This window comes from Vollenhovia emeryi, unplaced genomic scaffold (assembly GCF_000949405.1).
Source record: "Vollenhovia emeryi isolate VEMERY1.0 unplaced genomic scaffold, V.emery_V1.0 DF939120.1, whole genome shotgun sequence".
NCBI classification, from domain to species: Eukaryota; Metazoa; Arthropoda; class Insecta; order Hymenoptera; family Formicidae; genus Vollenhovia; species Vollenhovia emeryi.
In genome coordinates this window covers 2898889-2920010 of record NW_011967246.1, presented here as the reverse complement: position 1 = coordinate 2920010, position 21122 = coordinate 2898889, and the positions used below count along the sequence as shown (strand labels likewise).

Below are 21122 nucleotides of genomic sequence, written 5' to 3'. Positions count from 1 at the left end.
CTCGCTGCAAAATCGTATTCCGTGTGCAGCGGCGAACGATTTGAATTTCGCATTCAAATTTCGAAAGTAAGAATTGTGAACGTAGAATATTTAACAGTTAAAAGCGCTTGGACTTTCTAGGCGAGACCATCAATAAGATGTGTTTTCTAAACGCGCGTTTCTCTCAATCTGTTTCAAATTGCCGCGTTTATCCCGTTCGCGTGACATTTTCATTCACAATATATTCGCCATAGTAACTGATCAAACAATACAAATAATAAATATTTAAACATAATATAAACAATATTACGTTTAAATATTAATTCTTATCGCGTTTGATTAACAACTTTCGCGGCCAACGAGTGTTGCGCACAAATCACGTCAGCGGCCGAGCAGCTGCAGATTTTTAAATGACGTAAACTTACGTCAGCTGCAACTAACACATAGACGCATAGGCCTAAGAAATGACGTAAAGTTACGTCAGCGGCTGCGAACGCGTTAATGGTGCAAGAATATGGAGCGGTTTAGAAACACGTTGTTCTACACGTTGCGTTTACTCGGGGATTGATATCGTCGGAATAACGGAATAAAATCGCGTGGCTGCCCGTGGAAAAACCTCCTCGGGGCGAGCCGAATCTTCGAGGAGCCGGCGCGCGCTGAAAATAGTCGCTCGCTATGGGTCCCATAAATTTCAGCCGCTTTGTGCAACGCGCGCGAAGCGGAACCGCCTCGGCGTGAAACCTCTGACAGCACCTCCGGTGAAAAGAACGGTACTTGCACAGGAAATGTCCGCGCGGAGTGTCCGCGCGCACGTGTGGGACCTTACCATTTTTGTTATCGTAAGATAAGAGCGCTTTTACTATGCGGGTTTCGTTGCGATAGCGAAACGTGCCCGGAAATCGCCGTCAGCGATTTCCATCGCGAACCGCGCGAGGAATGATCGTCGCTTGTGGAATGGAATTTGGTAATGAACAGAAATTCATTGTCGCACTCGATAGAGGATTCACGAGTTAGTGCACTGAGAAAAAAAATTGAATAATATATGTATAATTAACAAATTAGTGTGGCTCATATGTGTTAAACACAAATTTCAAGAGATAAAGGACTCAGAGCCGCGACAGGGTGGCAGTGTCTAAATATTTTATTCTAAGCTTATTGCGAAAAAGTATCACCTCGGCCAGGGTTTGAACCTGGACCTCCGCGAGTCGTACTCTTCACACTGAGAAAAATAATATATCTAATTTATTAACTTGAGTTTACAGCCAAGAAGTGGACTTGGTTTACAAAAATATGTAAAGTTTCTGAAGATTTTTTTCTGCAATTTTACCATACGTTTTACTAGTAAAATTTCAGAAAACTCTCATAAAGTTCTCCGAAATGTCGTGTTATCTTACGATGTTCGGGGTAAATTTTAAGAGAAAATTCTCCCCCCCCCCCCGTGTGTTCCGTCCGGCAGCTAAATTTAATCAGCGAATTTCGGAAGAACCGCTCTTCGCCACGCCGCAATTATCACGTCGGCGTTATCTGGGTGATTGGGTAACCCTCTTATTTTCTCGCGTCCGCGTCTGGTGCACACGCACCGTTCGTTTAACCCGCCGAGGACGACGCAACCCATTTCCGGAAACCGGTTAGCCTTTTGTCGGCTCTCGCGCTCGAACGGGAGGCGAGGGACGGGTTTTCACCGCGCGGGACCATCGTTTTCTCGCGGGTCTTACACTCGCGGGCTGAATAGCGAATGAGCGCGAGTAAAATTATGACGAACGAGCGCGTATTATTCTCCAAGGTGGAACTCGCGGGTCGAGCGCCGCGAAATTTTTCCAGGCCGCGAGGAGGATTTCCAGGAACGTTCATCTCTCGGTCTGCCGCCGATCGAGCGTTCTTTCGCGTTTCGCTTTGGCGAGTCGTATTCTTCACACTGAGAAAAATAATTGTCGCTTTGACTGAATACGTTTAGTAGACGACAGTTTCCTATTATGCGACAGACTCCTAATACGAGATAGCGGAGTCTCCGCTAAATTAATAGGCCTCGTCGGTTGGTTCCACCGTGAATTTATTGCCCTATGAAGTGAAGTCTGTTTAGTGGAAAATTGATTGTTAGATCGTGAGATCGTTGCGAGAAAAGATTTGCGATTGAATTTGGACGTTGAGACCCTGAAAATAATGCAATCGTGGAACAACATGGTACTTGGAAGAACTTTACGAGAGTCGTCTTCGGTGGAATTTTTCGACGTATTCCCGCCGCGTTCGTCGTGCGGGATTTTCGAGGCGTCTCGTCGATTTTTTCTCCTTTTTTTTTTATTCACCGAGCGTCCCCGCGACTCCGGTCCCAAGGACCCCTTCTTCCCTTGACTCATCGCGGCGCGTTACGTCAGCGTCCCCGATTCGGGGCCGCGAGCCGGGTGCAGAAAAATGCAACGGGACGACTTTCCGTTTCGTGCGATCGCGTCAGCGCGCGCGCGCGATCGATTCCGCTCTCGAGTTAATCAAATAAAGGGCATCACGCCAATCGAAAGTTCCCCGACGAACGACCTCACCGCTGAGGAGAGACTGACCTCGCCGACGATTGAAAAGACGTCCCCGTATATTCTACACGTACGCGGAAGACGCAAAATGTTACGGCGAGCCGCACGTAAACGACGCTCCCTTCTGGACTATCTTTTCGGACATTCGTACTCTAGACGCGATTCACACGTGTCTGGTCTGCGTCTCTTGCGCGTGACTCATCCCGCGCGAAAGGATAAGAAAAGGAAAATTATAAAACCCGAGGCCGCCTGCGGAACGTACGTGACTGCTTTCTGTCCGCAGTCGCCGCTATACGAGCGCAACATTTTCGATAACGACGAGCCGCGACAATGGTCCTCTTTGTGTGCGAGTCGCGATTGATAATTCCCGGCGCCGCGGCACACCATGTGCTACGCCGTTCACCGCGACCCGCATTCGCGATACCTCCTCCGGTATCCGTCAAGGCGAGGGAAAATTGCTCGCCGAACGGGGTTCACGACCGGAGTATCAATGAGTCACATCGATTCCTCGCTTCCACGAAAGACAGACTGGTTCGCGCCGGAGATAAACGGTTTAATTGTCCATCTTGAAGGACAACAATAAACGCGTTGCCTCCCTCTCTTTCTTTGTCCTTTTCATCAACCTGCCCTTCCCTTTGTTCGTGACCGTCGGTCGAAGGTATTTTTGGCTGCTTCCCTTCTAGAGAACGCAATCGGCATTTTTTTAAACAGATCGTCGCTTTCCATTTGGAATTTCGTTAAAACTCGATTGACACTTTTCGACTCTGCTCGGGAGGAGATTTGGAGTGTGTTTTTGACCGAGGAACGCATTCGCTCCGAGTACTTCGATAGAATCTTTCTCGACAGAACCTTTTCTTCAAATCTTGTTCTTTAAGTCTTCGCCATTTCACAGTGGCAAACTCTGCTCCCCAGTGGTCGAATTGGATTCAATGCTATTACGCTTCAATGTATCATAAAATAGAATCGATGTAGCACCACTATTGAAGTAAAATCTCTAATCTTAGTAATTAGAATTTAAGTAACAACGATTTTCGTTTCGAAACATTTTCTCGATTGAACAGAATTAATCGTTAATTTAATCAATACCAATAAGTCCGCAGAATGATACACAAAACGTAGTAACAGTCGCGGAACAAAGTAATGTGAAATATTAAGTACGGAATTTTCCATTGCGTAGGCAGGTCAACGAATTCTCAACGTTTCTTTTGTTGTTTTTCACTCGGCGCGGTATCGTGCGACGTTACGCGGGCCATAGTTTACCTGAAGGTCGCCGCGCTATCACTCGCTCGCCGAACGTCGAGCCGGCAAGCAGTGGCGAGAGTCGCTCCGTGCGTGGTATTACTTTTGCGTTATCGGTTTCCAAGACTCGATCGCGATGAATGCAGGCATAAAACACTATTGATTTGCACACCGTTATCAGTAACAAGTAACGTTCCTCGATTAATCATTAAGTTTTTACAACTTGCAAAGAGAAACGAATTGTATATTGAGGCGACGGTTCTTTATCAACGTGTACCTAGATATTTCACGAGATTAACTCATCTAAAATATGAATGTAAACCGTGGTACTTTGCGCGGTTACATCTCGTTTACGCACCGCTTTTAATTATCTGTCGATTTCGTGTAATCTGTTCCATTTTCGGGAAAAAGGAGAAATTTGTACGACTTCGCTCTGTCGTTCTTCGCAACTCGAACGGGCGGGAAATAAAGAAACTCATTTATTGCACGTCGTTACATTATTTCTTTGCCGCAGATTATGCTTCCGATGCTCGCGTTGCGTTTTATATCGCCAATTCGAAAGTGATTTATCCATTATCCTATTCTTCCGAATCAAAAATGCAAGTTGTTAGTTTGAGTAATTTATATGACAGAAAGTCTTGGAAACCGATAACGCAAAAGGTAATAATATTTCGTGTGTTCGCGGTATTTCACATCGCGTAGTGCCGGAAATTTCGCGCGATCGATGATTTTCGCGAGTGAGTGTTGTGTAAGTGCAACAAGAAAATCTGAGAGGAGGAGGAGGCCGAGGAGGCATCGGGCAACGGCGGAGAAATCGTAAGGTAAGTGTCTTACATTTTTATGTTATTTAATTGTTACTTGTGCAAAATAAAGCATCTGTTCTGTGTTTTTATTTTATTTATTCAAATGATTCGAACGAGGAGTCGAATAAGTGTTAGAGACAAAACCAATGTATAAAATTTTGTGAATTTATATTTAAAAGGAAGACTTTCTCAGTATTTTATATAATTATCTTAATAAATACCTATTTTTTTAAATATAAAATATGAAGCATATTTAGTACAATAATTTCGATTTGACACAATTAGTCTATACTAATCATATACATATTTGTATTTTTACAGTTTAACACACACGATGTACAACTCTGCGATTGCGAATCGTATCAGTGAGGGATAAATTACTTTTTATTTTAAATTGACGTTGCGCATACAATTACTTCTTTGCATGTATAGAAATTCTTAAAAATATACAATGCTCAACTACAAACTGCGCGCGCGAAGCGCGCGTTTGGTCATCTTTAATTTTTATACCAAATGAGGTTGCGAGAGATATAAATGTGTCAAGAATATTTTTTGTCCCAGTAACAGAAATCCTTTCTGAGGGTGTATGGAAGTCCAGATTCAAACCCTGGCTGAGGAAATATTTTTCGCAATAAATTTTCTGTGTTAAAACACTGGCCGGTTAATGTCGACTAAAATGCTTGAGTATTGTGCTCGAGTGTGTTAACTTGCGTCGATTTCCCAGCGAGAAATGACTCGTCGATCGATGTCGAAACGATATCAACACCATCAAATTGACGTCGATTTAACATCGTTTCGACATCGATCGACGAATTACTTCTCACTGGGTTGTGGCTAGTAAAAGGGAAGCAGCCTTTGACATACATTTTGGTTAGACTGTGAAAAAGCAATGAAACAATTTACGCAATCGTAGACTCGTTTGATAAATGATAATTGTAAATGCGGAGTAACATCGCAGTCCTGGACACTTGCACCGTCGCGTTTTGAAAATCGATCGATTCGAGAGATTAATGCAACGATTAACGTAACAATGCGACGTAAATCCCATATCGCGATAAGAATTGCATACGGAGAGCGTTATGCGATCGAATCTTACACAACGACGATAGCGAAAAGTCACGAATATTTTTATTAGTTCTCGCAGAAAACCCGTTGTACCGTGCGTGTCTAGAAAAACCGATTCGTGATTACGTAGATTAGATTAGATACGCGGGTCTTTATTGCAGCTTATCAGCGCTGTGTTATCGATTAACCCCAGTTTTGCACCGGTTAATCTGCAATTGCATTTCGATACTCTACGCGGCGATCTCGGAAACTTGGATTCGCCTCGATATATTGTGTGACGTCAACATGATTAATTTTATCCTCGGTTCTTTTAATTATAACAATCGTCGATTTCTATCGCACTGTAAAGTCCATTCCACGATCGACACGTGAAATTATTGATCGCGACGGAAATTTATTCCCAGCGTCTGTATAATATTTTATTTATTTGTTACACCTTGCGACGAACACAATTTGCGAAAATTATATTCCTACCCAGATAGCACACATAGTTCTATGAATATTTTTCTGAATTGCAAATATTCGTAATTTCAGAATATTCCAATCGAATATTCTATAAAAATATATATAGATTATTACAATTAGAAATCGTATATTCATAACAAATAAGAACGCGTTTAAAATATTCGTCGAGAATGTCTTTGGAATATTCGATCAGAATAATTCTTTTAATATTCATCGAGTTCACGTATTGCACATTGTTCATTGTGTAATACACTTATCTTATGCAAAAGGCAGTGAAACCAGTGATCATACCATACATAATCGACACGCTATAATCGATAGATTGTTCTATTCACATTCGAAAAAGACTTATAGTAGTGCCAGTCGAATGTTCCACGAACATAAGATAAATATATAAGAATGACCTATGGAATATTCCAAATATTGTTGAATATTCTTAAAATGTTCATAGGAGTGTCCTGTGCTATCTGGGTAAGATTGCATTATATTCTGTTTTCTTTTAAGCCGACGATACGTACTTTCAGGCCCGGTTTTGTCAGTTTCTGGTTAACTGTTAACCAGAAGTCGACTCTCCATCTTTTTCTATGTTATTATCAGGGTTGGGAAAGTTACTTTATAAAAGTATCTAGTTACAGTTACAGTTTTCTTCGCTAAAAATGTAACTGGTTACTGTTACAAGTTACCAATTCTAAAAAGTAACACGTTACAGTTACTCAAAAAGTAACGAATCGTTACTTTGCGGTTACTTTCTTGCAGTGAAAATAAAAATATCAAATCTGCATTTGAATTGTAAAGCGTCGACAAAGGTGCAATATGCGAGGCCTAATGCGATCTGTGGAGGTTTAAAAAATATATAAAGTAACTATGTTACTAGTCGTCGAAAAAAATGTAACTGAGTTAAGTTACAGTTACAGATGGAGAGAAAGTAACGAAGTTAAGTTAGAGTTGCCACAAAAAGTAACTGCAGCTGTAACTTCGTCACAAGTAACGAGCTACTTCCCAACCCTGGTTATTATCTGAGAAGAGACAGAGAGTCGACTTGACCTCTGGTTAACAGTTAATCAGAAAATGAAAAACCGGGCCCCAAGAGACTCGCTGATTTACGGGAAGACTCGATACGAAATCTCTCTTTCGTTCTTGTTAAAGTTGTTCGTAAGAAAGCGAGCCGGTCATTAGTGCGTGTGATAGGGGTTTACTTATACGAGCTTCCTGTTTCGGCAGTAGCCATTCTTACGCGGGTTTTCCTGCGTTTCGCTGTCAGGCACCGTTTCGTTCCGCTATCAGTCACGCGGATAACGAAGAGGAGAGCGAGGGGGAGAGAGAGAGAGAGAATGAGAGGGGGGGGGGGTTGGTTGTCGCCGGTGGGCGATGGACGGGAGGTGGTGGTCAACCGCTGGATCATTGTTCAGCAACAGTCGCAAGGTGGTTCCTCCGTTCTCCAGTACCTTCTTCGGTTGACATCTCGAAGCGGCGAACACGCGGCTCTCCTCGCGTACGAACGCGCGAACCGAGACACGTCCCGAACCAAATATCGAAGTAATATCAATTTTCTTGCGTGTTTACGTTTAAGTGTACCGTCGGATACGATGACGGACCATCTTCTACCTGGTGACTCGCGTTACCTCACGGCCTGGCTCCCGCGTTGTGCGAATGGCTCCTCAAAGAGGACAAGTGGATTAGATATAAAATTTCTACAACGCGAAAGATTCGTTAGAAATAAGTTCAATTGTGCGACACGGAATTGAAAGAAAAAGGGCGTAGATGCATTGCTGTGGAGAAAAATGAAAGTGTATCGCGCGAAATTGGCAGAAACGGTGATCCACGAGGCGGACATAAAATGCTCGCAGAACTTTTCGAAATAAATCTCTCGCGTGCTTGTTCCTTCGTGCGTTCGCCGAGCAGAAATTCAATTAGTTTTTCTGGGGGTTGTTTCGAAAAAGTAAACTACGGATTTCGATGCAGGGAGATTTTCAAGCGAGTGAACCGCTCCAGGGTCAAAACTCGCGAAAAAGTTCGCGTACTTCTAATCTTTCATTATCCCATGTTATCTCTTAGATTACTGCATCGATTGTCATACGTGTACAAGTTCTCTTCGAATAATAACACAGCACTCGAAAAATACGATAAAGCGTTTTTAACAATAACAGTAGTTGTACTTGGAAAGAAATTTTTTTAACTTCTATCTGAGCTCTCTCCATCGACCAGATGGATTAAAAGATTTTCCGCTTCGCCGATTTGGCATCGATCTTTTGCAACCATCTAATCTCTTCCGCTTAGACCCGGCACTGACGTCGTGAATCGGCGAATTCGCATTTATCTTATCTGATCGATTCGCGTTTATTCTAACCAGGTAGCGAGGACTAACCGGAGTCGGAATCCGCGATCGCGATTAACAACGCCGAAACGAAGATAACCGAGTCTATTTCGTGTTTCTTTCTCCATTTGGATATCGCAAGTGCCAGCCGGATCGCGGAAACATGGGGTGAGTGTGTACATGTATGTGTGTGTGTGTTTGTTTCTCCATAGATTTCAACTAAACCGCAAAGTCTTTTCCCCGAGGGATGATTTCGAATAAACCTGTTAAATTTGAAACGCCGGATTTAATTTGGTAGCTTGTCGGAATGTACGGCAGCGTCAGGCAGAAATTTTACGACTCTTCGCTATCGAAAATTTGTATGATTGTATTATCGTACACTGATAAAAAAATATCTTAATCCAAAAAAATATTACTTTACTCAAGAGAATTATTAATCAGGTGGCTCCTAATAGCTTATTAATTTTAATTTAAAAAATAATAAACAAATTTACACATGTATTTCTTTAATTTAAGTATTTATTAAATGTCAAATAGTGGATAATTTTAAATTGAAAAATTTCACTTTAATTCTATAAAATGTTTACTAAGATATAAGTTTTACAGCGAAGAAAATTGGATTTCTTATTTGACAAAAACAATGAGTTTATTTAACAAATGGTATTCTCTGTCTCATGAAATCTTTAGTTAAATTAATTTACTTAATATAATACACAGATTTACTTGAAATTTTATATTTTTTTTAAGTGGAATAAATATTTACTTTGGCAAAAAGAAAATAATTTCAAGTAAATCAATTTACTTGGTTTAAAAAAAATTTTTGTCAGTGTAGACTGTGCATACGATATTTTTGCTTTCTCTACTCTCCCTCGTGTTCCTTTATCTATTCAGTGCATATAGAAATATTTGTCGACTGATCTACCGCCACTCGCTCTATTGTCTACGAACGTTGAATGTTACGAGCTTCGATATCTAATCTGAATTCTTATCGTTTGCAAGTCCGCGAGGCCAAATACGAACGGCGACTTTACACGCTACCTGTTAAATAAATTTTTAACGTCACATCAAAACAAGTGGAACAGAAAATGGAACCTGTCAGCGCTACAGACCAACCACTTTTTCAATTTCACGATGTTAATTTTGCAGCGACAGATAGTACGATCAGAGAAATTTCAATGACAACTGACGCTTAGCAAATGTATCTGCTCTTCCAAGTAACGGAATAAAATTTTTCTTAACAAATTTACAATAGAAATATATTTGGACAAATGGATACAACGCGACTATGAAAGAATTGGATCAATGTATAAGTTCGATTTTATTTTCTTCTTATTGTCTCATTACCATAAGTTGCAAAACTGATAAATCCTAGTATCCTGCTAAATTACTAGACGAAAGAGATATTCAGGGGTAGCTCATTCTTTTGCACATTTGCAGCGCGGAAACAGTCGACACCGGGGGTGTCTACAAAACACCCGTCGCGAGACCGGAAGTCCTCAGACACGACGGGAAGTTGCCCGGAAACATGGAGCGCGGATTGCACGAGCGTGACCGAGTCGGCGTTCAAGACTTCGTCCTACTTGAGGACTTCCGCAGCGAGTCCGCCTTCATCAATAATCTGCGCAAACGATTCAACGAGGATCTCATTTACGTGAGTCGACAGCGTAATTAAAAGTGGCGCGAATTGTAAACGAAAATTCTCAGTTATTTCGTATCTATTTTGTTGAGAAAGAAAAACAGGATATATTTTAATATTCTTTCGGTGCTTTTGATTTATTTCAGTATATTGTTTATAATTAATAAGGAACAAATCTTGAGATGTCGAAGTGAAAGAAAATTTTACTTTACGTTTTTATATTACCTATATTCTTTTACGTAAAATGGATTTCTCAGCCACGTGTGATTTTATATGAAAAAAATAATATAAAAATGTAAAATAAAACTTTGACGACTGATGACTGATTACACTATACGCAGTTGAATATAAAAAAAAAGATTTAGAGTGGCACAGTGAAAGGAATTTCTTATCTTCAATCTCGCAGACGTACATCGGCCAGGTGCTAGTGTCGGTGAATCCTTACAAGAAACTGCCCATCTACACCCCGGAGACCATCCTTTACTATCACGGGAGAAATTTCTTCGAGGCGCCTCCTCACATGTAAGCATCCACCACGCGTCGAGTTTTGTTCGACTTTTGCCAGGAGAAACGTCTGCAAGAGAAAATGCAACAAATTCGGCTTTGTATGAAACAAAGTAAAACGTCGGTGTTTCTGTAAATTATTAAAAATTTATTTTCACACAGTTTCGCTCTCGCGGACACTGCCTATCAATCCCTCGCTAAGGAGAATCGCGATCAATGCATCCTGATTTCAGGTAAGAAGACACGCTTTTATTCGTTTTACATTGATATTGAATTTTGTATAATCCCTTTCTGTCGTTTCTTTTTTATCGTCGAGCTCGTTTTTCTACATTTTTACGTCGTTTAAGGCGAATCGGGATCCGGGAAAACGGAGGCGTCTAAGAAGGTCTTGGAGTTTATCGCGGCTGCTACCGGACATAAAAAGCAGGTGGAAGAGGTGAACGATAAATTGATTGGCAGCAATCCCGTGCTGGAAGCCTTCGGTAATGCAAAGACCAATCGCAATGACAATTCGTCTCGCTTTGGCAAGTACATGGACGTTCAGTTCAATTTCCAGGTGAGAATTGAATTTAGTAACGCGTTTCTTTTAAAAGCAAGATCAAAAGAAATTGAGAAAAGTTTTCGCCAAAATTAAATTTATTACTCTCAAAAGTAACAATTGTGATCATGACAATAATTCGAGAAAGAGAAAGAAAGGAGAAACATATTTACAAGAGAATTATTAATGTACAGCTATTGCGCGAAAGTTAATGATTATCGATTTTTCTTGATTCGCTTGTTTTTGCGGAAGCATTTCGAGCATTTGGTTTAACATTGTTGGATAACGCCTGCACGTGTTCTCAGGGAGATCCAGTCGGTGGAAATATCTTAAATTATTTATTGGAGAAGTCTCGAGTGGTCCATCAATCGGTTGGCGAGCGGAATTTCCATATCTTTTATCAGCTGTTAGCGGGTGCGGATGACGACACGCTGCGAAAACTGTTCTTGAAAAGAAACCTCGACACGTTCTTCTACCTGAGCAACGGGGTAAGCTCATTCGATTTTCGTATTTTATTTTTTAAATTGAAATCTTTCTCGCTTCTTTCAAATTTGCTTCCTACAATCTCTTTGTTGATTTTTTGATTTCGTAAATCGATCCCTTAGACGAAAGGTACGGTGGACACCATCGATGACGCTAATCAGTACAAGGAAGTTATCCGGGCCATGAGGACCATGGAGATGTCTCAGCAGGAGCAGAATGACCTGTTTGCCATAGTCGCGTCGGTGCTGCACATGGGTAACGTGGGCTTCTCGGAAGAGGACGGCGTAGCGACTATTCTGAAACCCGCGTCCGTCGATGCCGTCGCTACGGTAATTATTTCTGAAATGATTTTCATTAAAATCATTAATATATTTGCGAAGCCAAAGTATCAAAAGCAGCAGATTACTAGTAAAATTATTAGCCTTTTTTTTCTCATTATCATTTCATTACGTAATTATTTCCGTTTCATATTATTTCGTTGTATACGTATAAATTCTTTCGTACATTCGTTACTTGCAAATTGCTAGAGATGTCACATTTCTTGAATTGTGATTGAATAGCTGCTAGGATGCGACGTGGAGCGACTGGCAAAGGCGTTTACTCATCGCACCATAGATGCTCATGGTGACGTGGTGGTTTCACCCTTGAATAGGGAATTGGCCATTTATGCGAGAGACGCGCTGGCCAAGGCCGTGTACGACAGATTATTCACCTGGCTCGTGACTAGACTTAACAAGTCTTTACAACCCCAGACTAATCCTCGGCGCAAAATGGTCATGGGCATTTTGGACATTTATGGTTTTGAAATCTTTCAGAAGAACAGGTAACTGTCGAACAGCAATTACGCACGCTTAAAGATTTTACAATAAAAATATTATGCATTCCATAAATAATAATTTCAGAAAAATGTTTTTTCTAAATTTTTATATTTTATTTTACATTTGTATAATTATTATATATTCTATATATTTAATTAATATCTTTATTCAAGGCGTGGGATATTTTTGAAAATCAATTATCACCAGTATAACGCAAATATGGCGACGTTACTATCAGTTATCAGATAATTTTCTCTTTTGTTATTTCAGCTTCGAGCAGTTCTGTATTAACTTTTGCAACGAGAAATTGCAACAACTGTTTATCCAACTGACATTAAAGTCGGAGCAGGAGGAATATCTGCGCGAAGGGATAACTTGGGAGAACATAGAATATTTCAATAATAAAATCATTTGCGACCTGATTGAAGAGAAATATAAAGGTTGAATTTTTATAAAATCCGGTCAAAACCCACTTTCGCAATTACACGTTATCATTAATTAATCGTAATGCGGCAGGAATGATATCATTAATGGACGAGGAGTGTTTACGACCTGGAGAACCAACGGATATGAGCTTCCTAGAAAAGTTGAACGTAAATCTGAACAACCATCCTCATTACATTAGCCATCAAAAGGCTGATATACGAACGCAGAAGATTATGGGACGAGACGTAAGAATCCTATTCTAAATATTAAAATTGTATCATGAATAATATCTCGATACTGGAGAGAGAACTAAATCTATTCGATTGTTTTAATTGTTTTAGTTGACTTAATTTATTTTAATTTGTTCAATTATATATAAATATGTTATCTGCTAATCTCTATTTATTGTATTATTTACAGTACCGATAAATAACGATAATTATTTGAGATTCGCGCAAAATTGAGTGTAAGAATGAGCTTAACATTTCAGGAATTCAGATTGGTGCATTACGCCGGCGATGTTACATACAACGTACGCGGATTCCTCGAGAAAAATAATGATTTGCTATTTCGAGATTTACGCGAAATTATGTCACATACAACGAATTCCATCACAAAAGTAAGAATTTAATTTTTCTACAAGAAAAAATTACAAACAATTAATTATTTTTTCTTCTAATTTCTCTCGTATACTTACTTTTCGCGAAAATATTTTCATCGGTTTGGTTTCGAATATTTTCTACGTTTTTCTTGCAATTTTTACAATTTCTTGTCGCTTACAGACTGTATTCGACGTGAAAGATTTAACCAGTAAGAAACGCCCGGAGACTGCCATAACTCAGTTTAAAAATAGTTTGAACAATCTGGTTGAGATTCTCATGGGTAAAGAACCGTCTTACATTCGTTGCATCAAACCTAACGATTTCAAGATGGCCAGTAAGTAGACCAGATGTAAGATATAAAGTTGAAATAAAGCGACAATGCTCGACGCAGTGTTGATGCTAAAGTAATTAAATTCAGCACATATAAATGTAAAAATAAGAACATTTTATTTTTACGTTCGTCTAATTCGTCTATTAATAGAAGGGAAGGAAAGGAATCTTTAAAAAACCTATTGAAACTCATCGAAGCGAGATTTATTGAACTTTCAATTTCAGACAAATTCAACGAAAAGATCGTGTTGCATCAAGTGAAGTATTTGGGCCTGATGGAGAATTTGCGAGTGAGACGCGCCGGTTTCGCATATCGAAGACCGTACGAGCAATTCTTACAGCGTTATAAGTGCCTCTGCTCGGAAACCTGGCCGAATTATCACGGCCCGGCCAAGGAGGGCGTGCAGACACTCGTGTGCCATCTCGGCTACGAGTGCGACGATTACAGGATGGGAAAGTAAGACCACGATCGTCATTAAGCGCGTCGTGAATTACAACTCGTATTTTGCAAAAGCAGAGCAATTAAATTTTGGAAATCGTCGACGAGCTGAAAATCATAATTAACGCTTATTAAATTCATTACAGCACCAAGTTATTCATCCGATTTCCTAAAACGTTATTCGACACGGAGGACGCGTTCCAAATGAAGAAGCACGAGATAGCTGCCATTATCCAGAGCAAATGGAAGGGTATATTAACGAGGAGGAAATATTTAGAAAAGCGAGAAGCAACGATCGTTTTCCAAAAATATATTCGCAGGTGGCTCGCGAAACGCAGTGCCACAAAACGACGACAGGCAGTTGCCACTGTCCGCAGGTATATCACTTAATCTTTTTTCTTTTTTTATTAAATGAATATATATTATAGATGTACTCTTTTATTATATATATATATTTTTATATTGTGCTTAATACAGATTCATCGAAGGCTTCATAACACGGGATGGAGCGCCTACAGAAATTAACAAGGCATTTATTGAATTGGCGAAATCACAATGGCTTATCAGACTTTCGAAGACATTGCCACCGGGTGTCTTAAATAAATATTGGCCGCCATGTCCATATTCTTGTCAAGAGGTACAGAATAGAAATACGAAATAGCTACATAAGCTATAATATTTCTACATTATCAGCATCATAAAAATTATCAGCATAATAGAAAACACGTCACTAGTACAATTGTATAATTAAACTAACGCGATATGGCGCAATTATATGCGTATATTCCTGTATAATCCCGTTTTTCGTTTTTTATTGCATAATAAACGACATAATAAATTTATGTAATTGCACAGGCATCAGAGTATTTACGCGTAATGCACAGGCGATGGAAAGCCCGTCATTATCGAATGGCGCTAAGCAAGGAGGAGAAGGAACAATTCGAGTTGAAGATACTCGCAGAGTCTCTGTTCAAGAATAAGAAGAAATCTTACGCGAAGAGTGTAGGTCCGAGATTTGTAACCGATCGTCTCGGTGAGGAGTACAAAGCACTGCGGCAAAGCTTTATCAGCAACATTTTAACATCCGGAGAACATATAAAGGTAAATATGAATTTCGCCAAGACATTGCAACACTTATTTTTTAAAGTCGAAAAATAGACGCGTAGACAACATCTTTATACTGTTATTGCGACAAATATTATCATATGCCTCGGTGGTCGAATTGGTGAGACGCCCGCCTAGAGTGTAGGGAGGTCCAGGTTCAAACCCTGGCTGAGGTAATGTTTTTCGCAATAAATTTTCTCCATTGACAGAGAAATTAACAAATGTAGTCTGGTCGAATAAAATTGGGAATTTTAGTATTATACTGGCAATTTGAAGAAACTAAACTTATTTTTTTCTTTTGTATTACATGTATTAATGTATTTTTTTATGTAGAATAATTTGTATAAAATGGAAATCTAAAATAAAAATCTGTGCCCTTAGTACGCCACTCCCGTCATCAAGTACGATCGACACGGCTATAAGCCGCGCGAGAGGGTGCTCATTTTAACAGAGAATGCCGTATATATTCTCGACACTCTCAAGACCTTCAAGCTTAAGCATCGTCTACCTTACAAGGCTATCGAGGAGTTGGTCGTCACCGGGGAATCGGATAATTTACTCATCGTTAGGATACCACCCGAATTGAAAAAGGACAAGGTTTTTATACTTGGAATTTCACAAATCTTAATATTCTGTAACTCTAAATAAAAAGAATTATTTCAAACTAGTAGTGAAATAGAATATAAATGATAAATTTAACAGAGAGAAGTTAATAAATAGTTTGATTCTCAGTGACCGCAACTGGAATAAACTGAATTAGAAGCAAAGAGTAATTTAAAATTAGTCTATCAAAATCAACAAGCAAGTGAATCAGATTTCCGTGCATTTCTGTCTTACAGGGTGACTTGATCTTAGAAGTTCCGCATCTAATAGAAGCGTTAACGAAAGCGATCGATATCACCAATAATCCCAACATTCTCAAGATCGTCAATACCGAATCGTAAGTGCTCTTCAGACTTCTTGGAGCATCGCATTTGTCCCTTCGTTCAGTGACATATTCGATCGAAAATTTAATCTGGCCAATCCACTTTTGCTACTATTCATCCTAATTCCACTAATATTTCTAATATAATATTCCAGTGTGTCCCACAAACTAGTCAGCGGTAAGGAGGGAGTCATCGAAGTCAGGACCGGTGCCACTCCGGCGATCAGTAAAAATCGACAGAGCGGGCACTTATTAGTGGTAAGGATACGAAATCCGAACTGATCCTTTAGAGCAAACGTTTTTCCATCGCACTCATTTCAACAAACCGTCGGATTTCAGGTCGCTTCTCCGTGAGACCTGAAGAAATCTCTCGGTGCTACGATGCTCGGAGCAGCCTTAACGCAATGTGATTTAGAGAATACGGCGACAGAACATTAAGAAGAGATAATATATGACACTTGGATACATTTTTAAATTACTCCGGCGATTTTGTACCTTATCATGAAAGGATGATAGAACGACAATACATAGGGTCTTTCATTCCGACGTATACTGCAGATTACGTCCGAATCTTGTCGAAAGTATGAAAGGCGCAGAGTGCCATAGCGCCTCCTGTATAATATTCCCTTGTAAATTAGGTAATATTATTGAATACGATATTTATTCTGATAGCAAGGAGGAAACTGACCGGGCTGGCGAGTTCGTTTGTCAGGTAATTTGTAAACGTTATTTAAATATAGGCTAAGCCTCGGTTACGCCAGCGCGATAAACGGAAAGAGGTTCACTTCACTTTCCTCACCGCCATCCCTTTTCCAATAGGCAGTCTCGAACAGAGTAACGATTGAGAAAGCTGTAGGTACATATGTAACAGTGTATTATTGATACATACAAGTATTGCAACAATTAACGTATTATTGTTTCTTCGAGCTGGAAGGACGTTTCTTCGTGAGAGCTTTCCTTCCCTCTAAGGCTCGCTCTCGTAAGTCATCTTCCGCCGCGGTGTTGACCGTTTTCGAGATAATCTTCTTCAGTTTCTGCGCACCCTGCAGCTTTGCCTTCTTAGGTTGAACAGGGGCGTCTACGAGGAAGAGGCACTACAGTATATTACCGAGCTCAACGTTAGAGCAATATCGTTACGACTCTGGGAAAGCATGTTCTCTCATAATCGCTTACTTCCACGCTTTTGTACGGCAGGGCCCTTCTTGCCCTTCTTGCCCTTGCCCTTCGCCTTTGACGATGTTGGTAGCTTCGTCTTAACTTTGAGTTTTCCCTGTGCCATCGTGCGTACTTTATCACTTACACGAGCTCGAGTTTGTATATTCAACAAATGTAACACCGCGCTATAAAAGGAGCAGAGAGCACAAAAAGATTAGACGGGAGCAGACGAAATCCCTAACGGGATCAAATAATTAAAGCTTTTAATATTATATTCATGTACATCCCAAGTAGAACATATCAGTCATGAAAAGACATTAAATTACTTAGTGAAAATATAACTTTTTTTTATTAAAAAAATTTGTATCTGCAATTCAAATGTTGTATCAAAACATACTAAAAGTTTTACAAACTTAAACATTTTTCCTTTAGAAAAAATTCTTAAAAAACGTTATTTTCTGCTTTCTAAAGTTGGCTCCTCTCTCGAGACATCAAAATGTTGTAAAAATGATCTTGTTTTACAAAGCAAAGTTAATTAAATGTTATATATTAGAAATAAGTTGAAGTAATATAGGATAAATATAATTTATGACTAATCATGTAATAATATATTGTGCACATCACGAATATCATAAAACAGCATGTCGCAAATCAGTCATTGCAAGGTAAATCTTGATGCCGATCATTTTATGACGTAAAATCCATAATTTTAATGTCACATTGACGGCTTTGTGATTAACTTGTTCTACTTGGGATCAAAGCGTACGATATCAATTTAAAGACTGCCCACTTGTACCAATGCTAAAAGATACAATTACACCTTTCTAGTAGCTCTAAGAATTAGACGAGGATGAGAAGCAAGTTAAAGCGAGATTAAAATTAACTTATATTAATAGAAATGGACACAAATCGTGCACCTTCTCTCGTAGCGACGTTAAAGATTGAACTCACAAAGCGGACGTGATTTCCTGAATTATATACAAATTTGCGAACTGTATCGCGTTTCCACGCAAAAGATTATGCTAAGCTGTATTTCCCACGTAAGAATATTGCGGATTAAGTAGGAAAAGTATGTATTTATACGCTTAGGTTACGTCGCAATACGTACCGCTGCGTCGCAGTTAGTTTGTCGACTACAGGTGCGTTCCACAAACACGCCCGTTCGTCCACAGCTGACGTTCGTAAAACCTTTCCTTTTCGATGTCTTTTAAAATCCCGGTGACCCAGTCGCAAAAATTGCCGACCGGCAAGCGCACGATTTTGCAACACGATAGCCCTTTACACATGAAAAATTGAATATTTATACATTATCTCGTAGATCATACATGGACTGTATAACTTTGGACCGCCAGTTACCTTCGCTTTTCCTATTCTAACGTGTAGTCAACATATACATATATGTTGATATCACGCGTGGCGCCACAGGTCAAACGACAGAAAGTCGAAACAACGTCAGATTTTTATGGTAAAACAAGAGAGAAGACAGAGACAGAATATAATATAATTTATTTCGTGCTGTTTTATCATGTTTAGCAAAGTTCAGAACCACGTGGAATCGGGTTTGTTGGAAATCTGTAATACCAGTCAATTTACTTTAGTGCAAACTTTTCAAGAATAATTGAATACATCAAAATTCAGTAATTTATATAATACTTTCAGGTTAAACTATATCTTCGTGTCTCTCAGATAACATCTAAAGAAAGAGCCAACTATAAACCGGAGGAAGAAGTAAGAATTAAGATCTAAAGAAATAACATAGATGCGTCGCTATACCGTGAGCAAGATATGTCATTGAAGTACCGGGATTCTGCCACTTAACCTATGATGGCGCTCGTGATGTTGATTGCAGCCTGAAAGGACCAGCTAGCAGCCCATGTGACTACATAGTCAAAGCCCCGTCCAGTGGTCTATGTCGACGGGAACAACAGCAAAAGAAATCGCAAAATTTGTAGAAATTATGTACGTTACGTAGAACGAGGAAGCCAGGGGGAAAACAAGGGAGAAGACGCACGCGGCGAGCGCGAAGTCACGTCGAACGCGGCATGGCGGCGGCGGCCGCGGCGGCCTGCGGCGTCGGCGGTCGCTGAGGGGGGGCTTGTAGGTGGAAGAGTAGGAGGAGGAAGCGATGGGCCGCGCGGCGGGCGACGGGGACCGGAGCGCGAGCTACGCAGGAGATGTCGACAAGATGACAGCGGCCGTATGACGGACGCTGGCTGGCTGGCTACGCCGTTGCCCGCGCGACACGACAGAGCCGAGGCGACGTCGCCGCGCGCCGGGGAGTGCGCCAGGAAGCGGTAGCTGCGGTGAGTGCGGCGGACGAGGGGAGCGAGCGACCTGACGACGTCGCCGTCGCCGTTGCTGCTGCTGGTCGCGGCGGTGCCGCGCCCCCGTGCGATGCGCACGACGGCGCGGTGAAGCGTTGGAGCGGCGTGGATCCCCCCGTGGAGGAGTCGCCGACGAGGAGTGCCGTCGACCTCCCCCCCCTCCTTCCCCGCGCGCGCGCGCCCGCGCCCGGCGGCATGAGCGTGTTTGGGGACTTCCAGCGTGTCTGGGTGCAGCGGTTCCCGGACAGCGCCTTGCCGGCTGCCTGGGAGGAGGATGTCAGGGCGAACCTGGTCAAGCACAAGCAGAAGGTGAGTCCGAAACCCCGAGACGACTCCCTCGCGCGCGCTCTGTCCCTGTCTCTGTGTGTCTCTCTCTCTCTCGCTCTTCCCTCCCCCCCTCGTCCGTTTCCGACGATTGATCGCGTTTGTTGATTCTGCCCGACGAGGTGCGCCCGGACGAGAATAAATCGCGGCGCGGAGAGAACGAGGGGATGAGCGCCGAGGCAAGGGTGAGACCCGCCGAAGCGGTGTCGCAACGTCGTATCCGCCGGGCGTTTATTAGTCACGTGTGAACGACGCTCCGTGTGTACGTGTAGCGCCGCGAGAGAGGTTTTATTTCGTTCAATTGACATCCCGGAGGGGCCCCGATGACTCACTCCGCGCGGCCCGGAGTAGCCGAGTTCAGTTTCTCTCTCTCTCTCTCTTCCTCCGCGAGTCTAATCGAGAGACTCGGGGGAACGAATTTCTGAAAGCGACGCGACACACCGGCGATCGCGCGATCGAGGATGCAATCTTGCGTAACGGCCGGGCCCGTGACTGCAGCGGGAGGTGTCGCAATGTTTACCAGGTATTTATTAGTCAGGGCGAGAGTCTCTCGCAGGCAGAGCGGACGGCGAAAGAGCCGCCGCGAAGGTCCCGGCGACGTGCCGGTTGCACGCGCCGACGCGCGGAGGCGGAAGGGAATTCAATTCCGCCGCCTAATAACAACGTAGTCATGTATAATTCAATTAACGCCGTGCTCGCACGACCTGATGACTCATCGAATTAATTGTCGGAAACCTGTGTCGCTGACGGGGCACTCGCCACGGAGCGCCCGCGAACTGTCGTCGTTCCTTCCGTTAACATTTACAATGGGTTCTCCTGATAAGCGGACAAACGCGCGAACGAGAGATGAGAGAATAGTAAACATTGACTTGCCGCTCCGCCGCTGAATCACCGCGGAGTTATCTCCGCCCGCGTTATCGGGACCGAAGAAAAGGTTGATTATAGTTATTAGGTCATCTTTCAGAGTTCGCGGCGCTGCGTATTAACAGTCCCCCGGGGACCCTTTGCTCGGGCCTTGCCGAAAACGGCATTACGGACTCGATTGGGACGCGGCAGAAAATTTGTATAATTATATAACAGTCTCTTCTTATTTCAAGTTTGTTCCAGATGTAGTCTGGCGAAGTATC

General features: G+C 41.6%; 3 protein-coding genes across 6 annotated transcripts in view; 2 read left to right on the top strand and 1 right to left on the bottom strand.

Annotated features, from left to right (window-relative positions):
• The first annotated feature begins 7462 nt into the window (after positions 1–7462).
• Positions 7463–16968, top strand: LOC105570590 (myosin-IB). 2 transcript variants are annotated; one of them, XM_012027907.1, is made up of 20 exons: positions 7463–7609; positions 8424–8555; positions 9825–10038; positions 10430–10545; positions 10690–10760; positions 10875–11083; positions 11371–11553; positions 11671–11877; positions 12109–12371; positions 12637–12806; positions 12883–13037; positions 13283–13411; positions 13575–13728; positions 13950–14181; positions 14310–14540; positions 14641–14800; positions 15019–15264; positions 15649–15864; positions 16107–16207; positions 16348–16968. In XM_012027907.1, exons 2-20 carry the CDS (start codon positions 8551–8553, stop codon positions 16472–16474), a joined length of 3189 nt encoding a protein of 1062 aa, XP_011883297.1. In that variant the 5' UTR covers positions 7463–7609; positions 8424–8550; the 3' UTR covers positions 16475–16968. The 2 variants fall into 2 exon arrangements, with proteins under 2 accessions (XP_011883297.1, XP_011883296.1); XM_012027906.1 differs by lacking the exons at positions 7463–7609; positions 8424–8555 and having other exon boundaries at positions 16348–16450; positions 16532–16968.
• An 81-nt stretch (positions 16969–17049) lies between these two features.
• Positions 17050–18789, bottom strand: LOC105570588. 3 transcript variants are annotated; one of them, XM_012027903.1, is made up of 4 exons: positions 18704–18789; positions 18456–18623; positions 17366–17532; positions 17050–17270 (listed from the first exon to the last, which is right to left on the bottom strand). In XM_012027903.1, exons 3-4 carry the CDS (start codon positions 17469–17471, stop codon positions 17104–17106), a joined length of 273 nt encoding a protein of 90 aa, XP_011883293.1. In that variant the 5' UTR covers positions 17472–17532; positions 18456–18623; positions 18704–18789; the 3' UTR covers positions 17050–17103. The 3 variants fall into 3 exon arrangements, with proteins under 3 accessions (XP_011883293.1, XP_011883294.1, XP_011883295.1); XM_012027904.1 differs by lacking the exons at positions 18456–18623; positions 18704–18789 and adding an exon at positions 18265–18449; XM_012027905.1 differs by lacking the exons at positions 18456–18623; positions 18704–18789 and adding an exon at positions 18299–18449.
• Positions 18790–19851: 1062 nt separating this feature from the next.
• Positions 19852–21122, top strand: part of LOC105570584 (active breakpoint cluster region-related protein) — a 10698-nt gene continuing 9427 nt past the window's right edge. Inside the window, exon 1 of the mRNA XM_012027898.1 lies at positions 19852–19980. Coding sequence (XP_011883288.1) covers positions 19867–19980 — 114 coding nt within the window. The 5' untranslated portion in view covers positions 19852–19866. The remainder of the gene's footprint in view (positions 19981–21122) is intronic.

Excerpts from the sequence above, each read along its gene's own strand:
- LOC105570590 (XM_012027907.1), top strand. Across the intron at positions 10,039-10,429 it reads TCAACGAGGATCTCATTTAC|ACGTACATCGGCCAGGTGCT; the intron begins GTGAGTCGACAG and ends TCAATCTCGCAG. Across the intron at positions 11,554-11,670 it reads TCTTCTACCTGAGCAACGGG|ACGAAAGGTACGGTGGACAC; the intron begins GTAAGCTCATTC and ends TCGATCCCTTAG.
- LOC105570588 (XM_012027903.1), bottom strand. The coding sequence starts at position 17,471 with ATGGCACAGGGAAAACTCAAAGTTAAGACGAAGCTACCAACATCGTCA. Across the intron at positions 17,271-17,365 it reads TGCCGTACAAAAGCGTGGAA|ACGCCCCTGTTCAACCTAAG; the intron begins GTAAGCGATTAT and ends TCTTCCTCGTAG.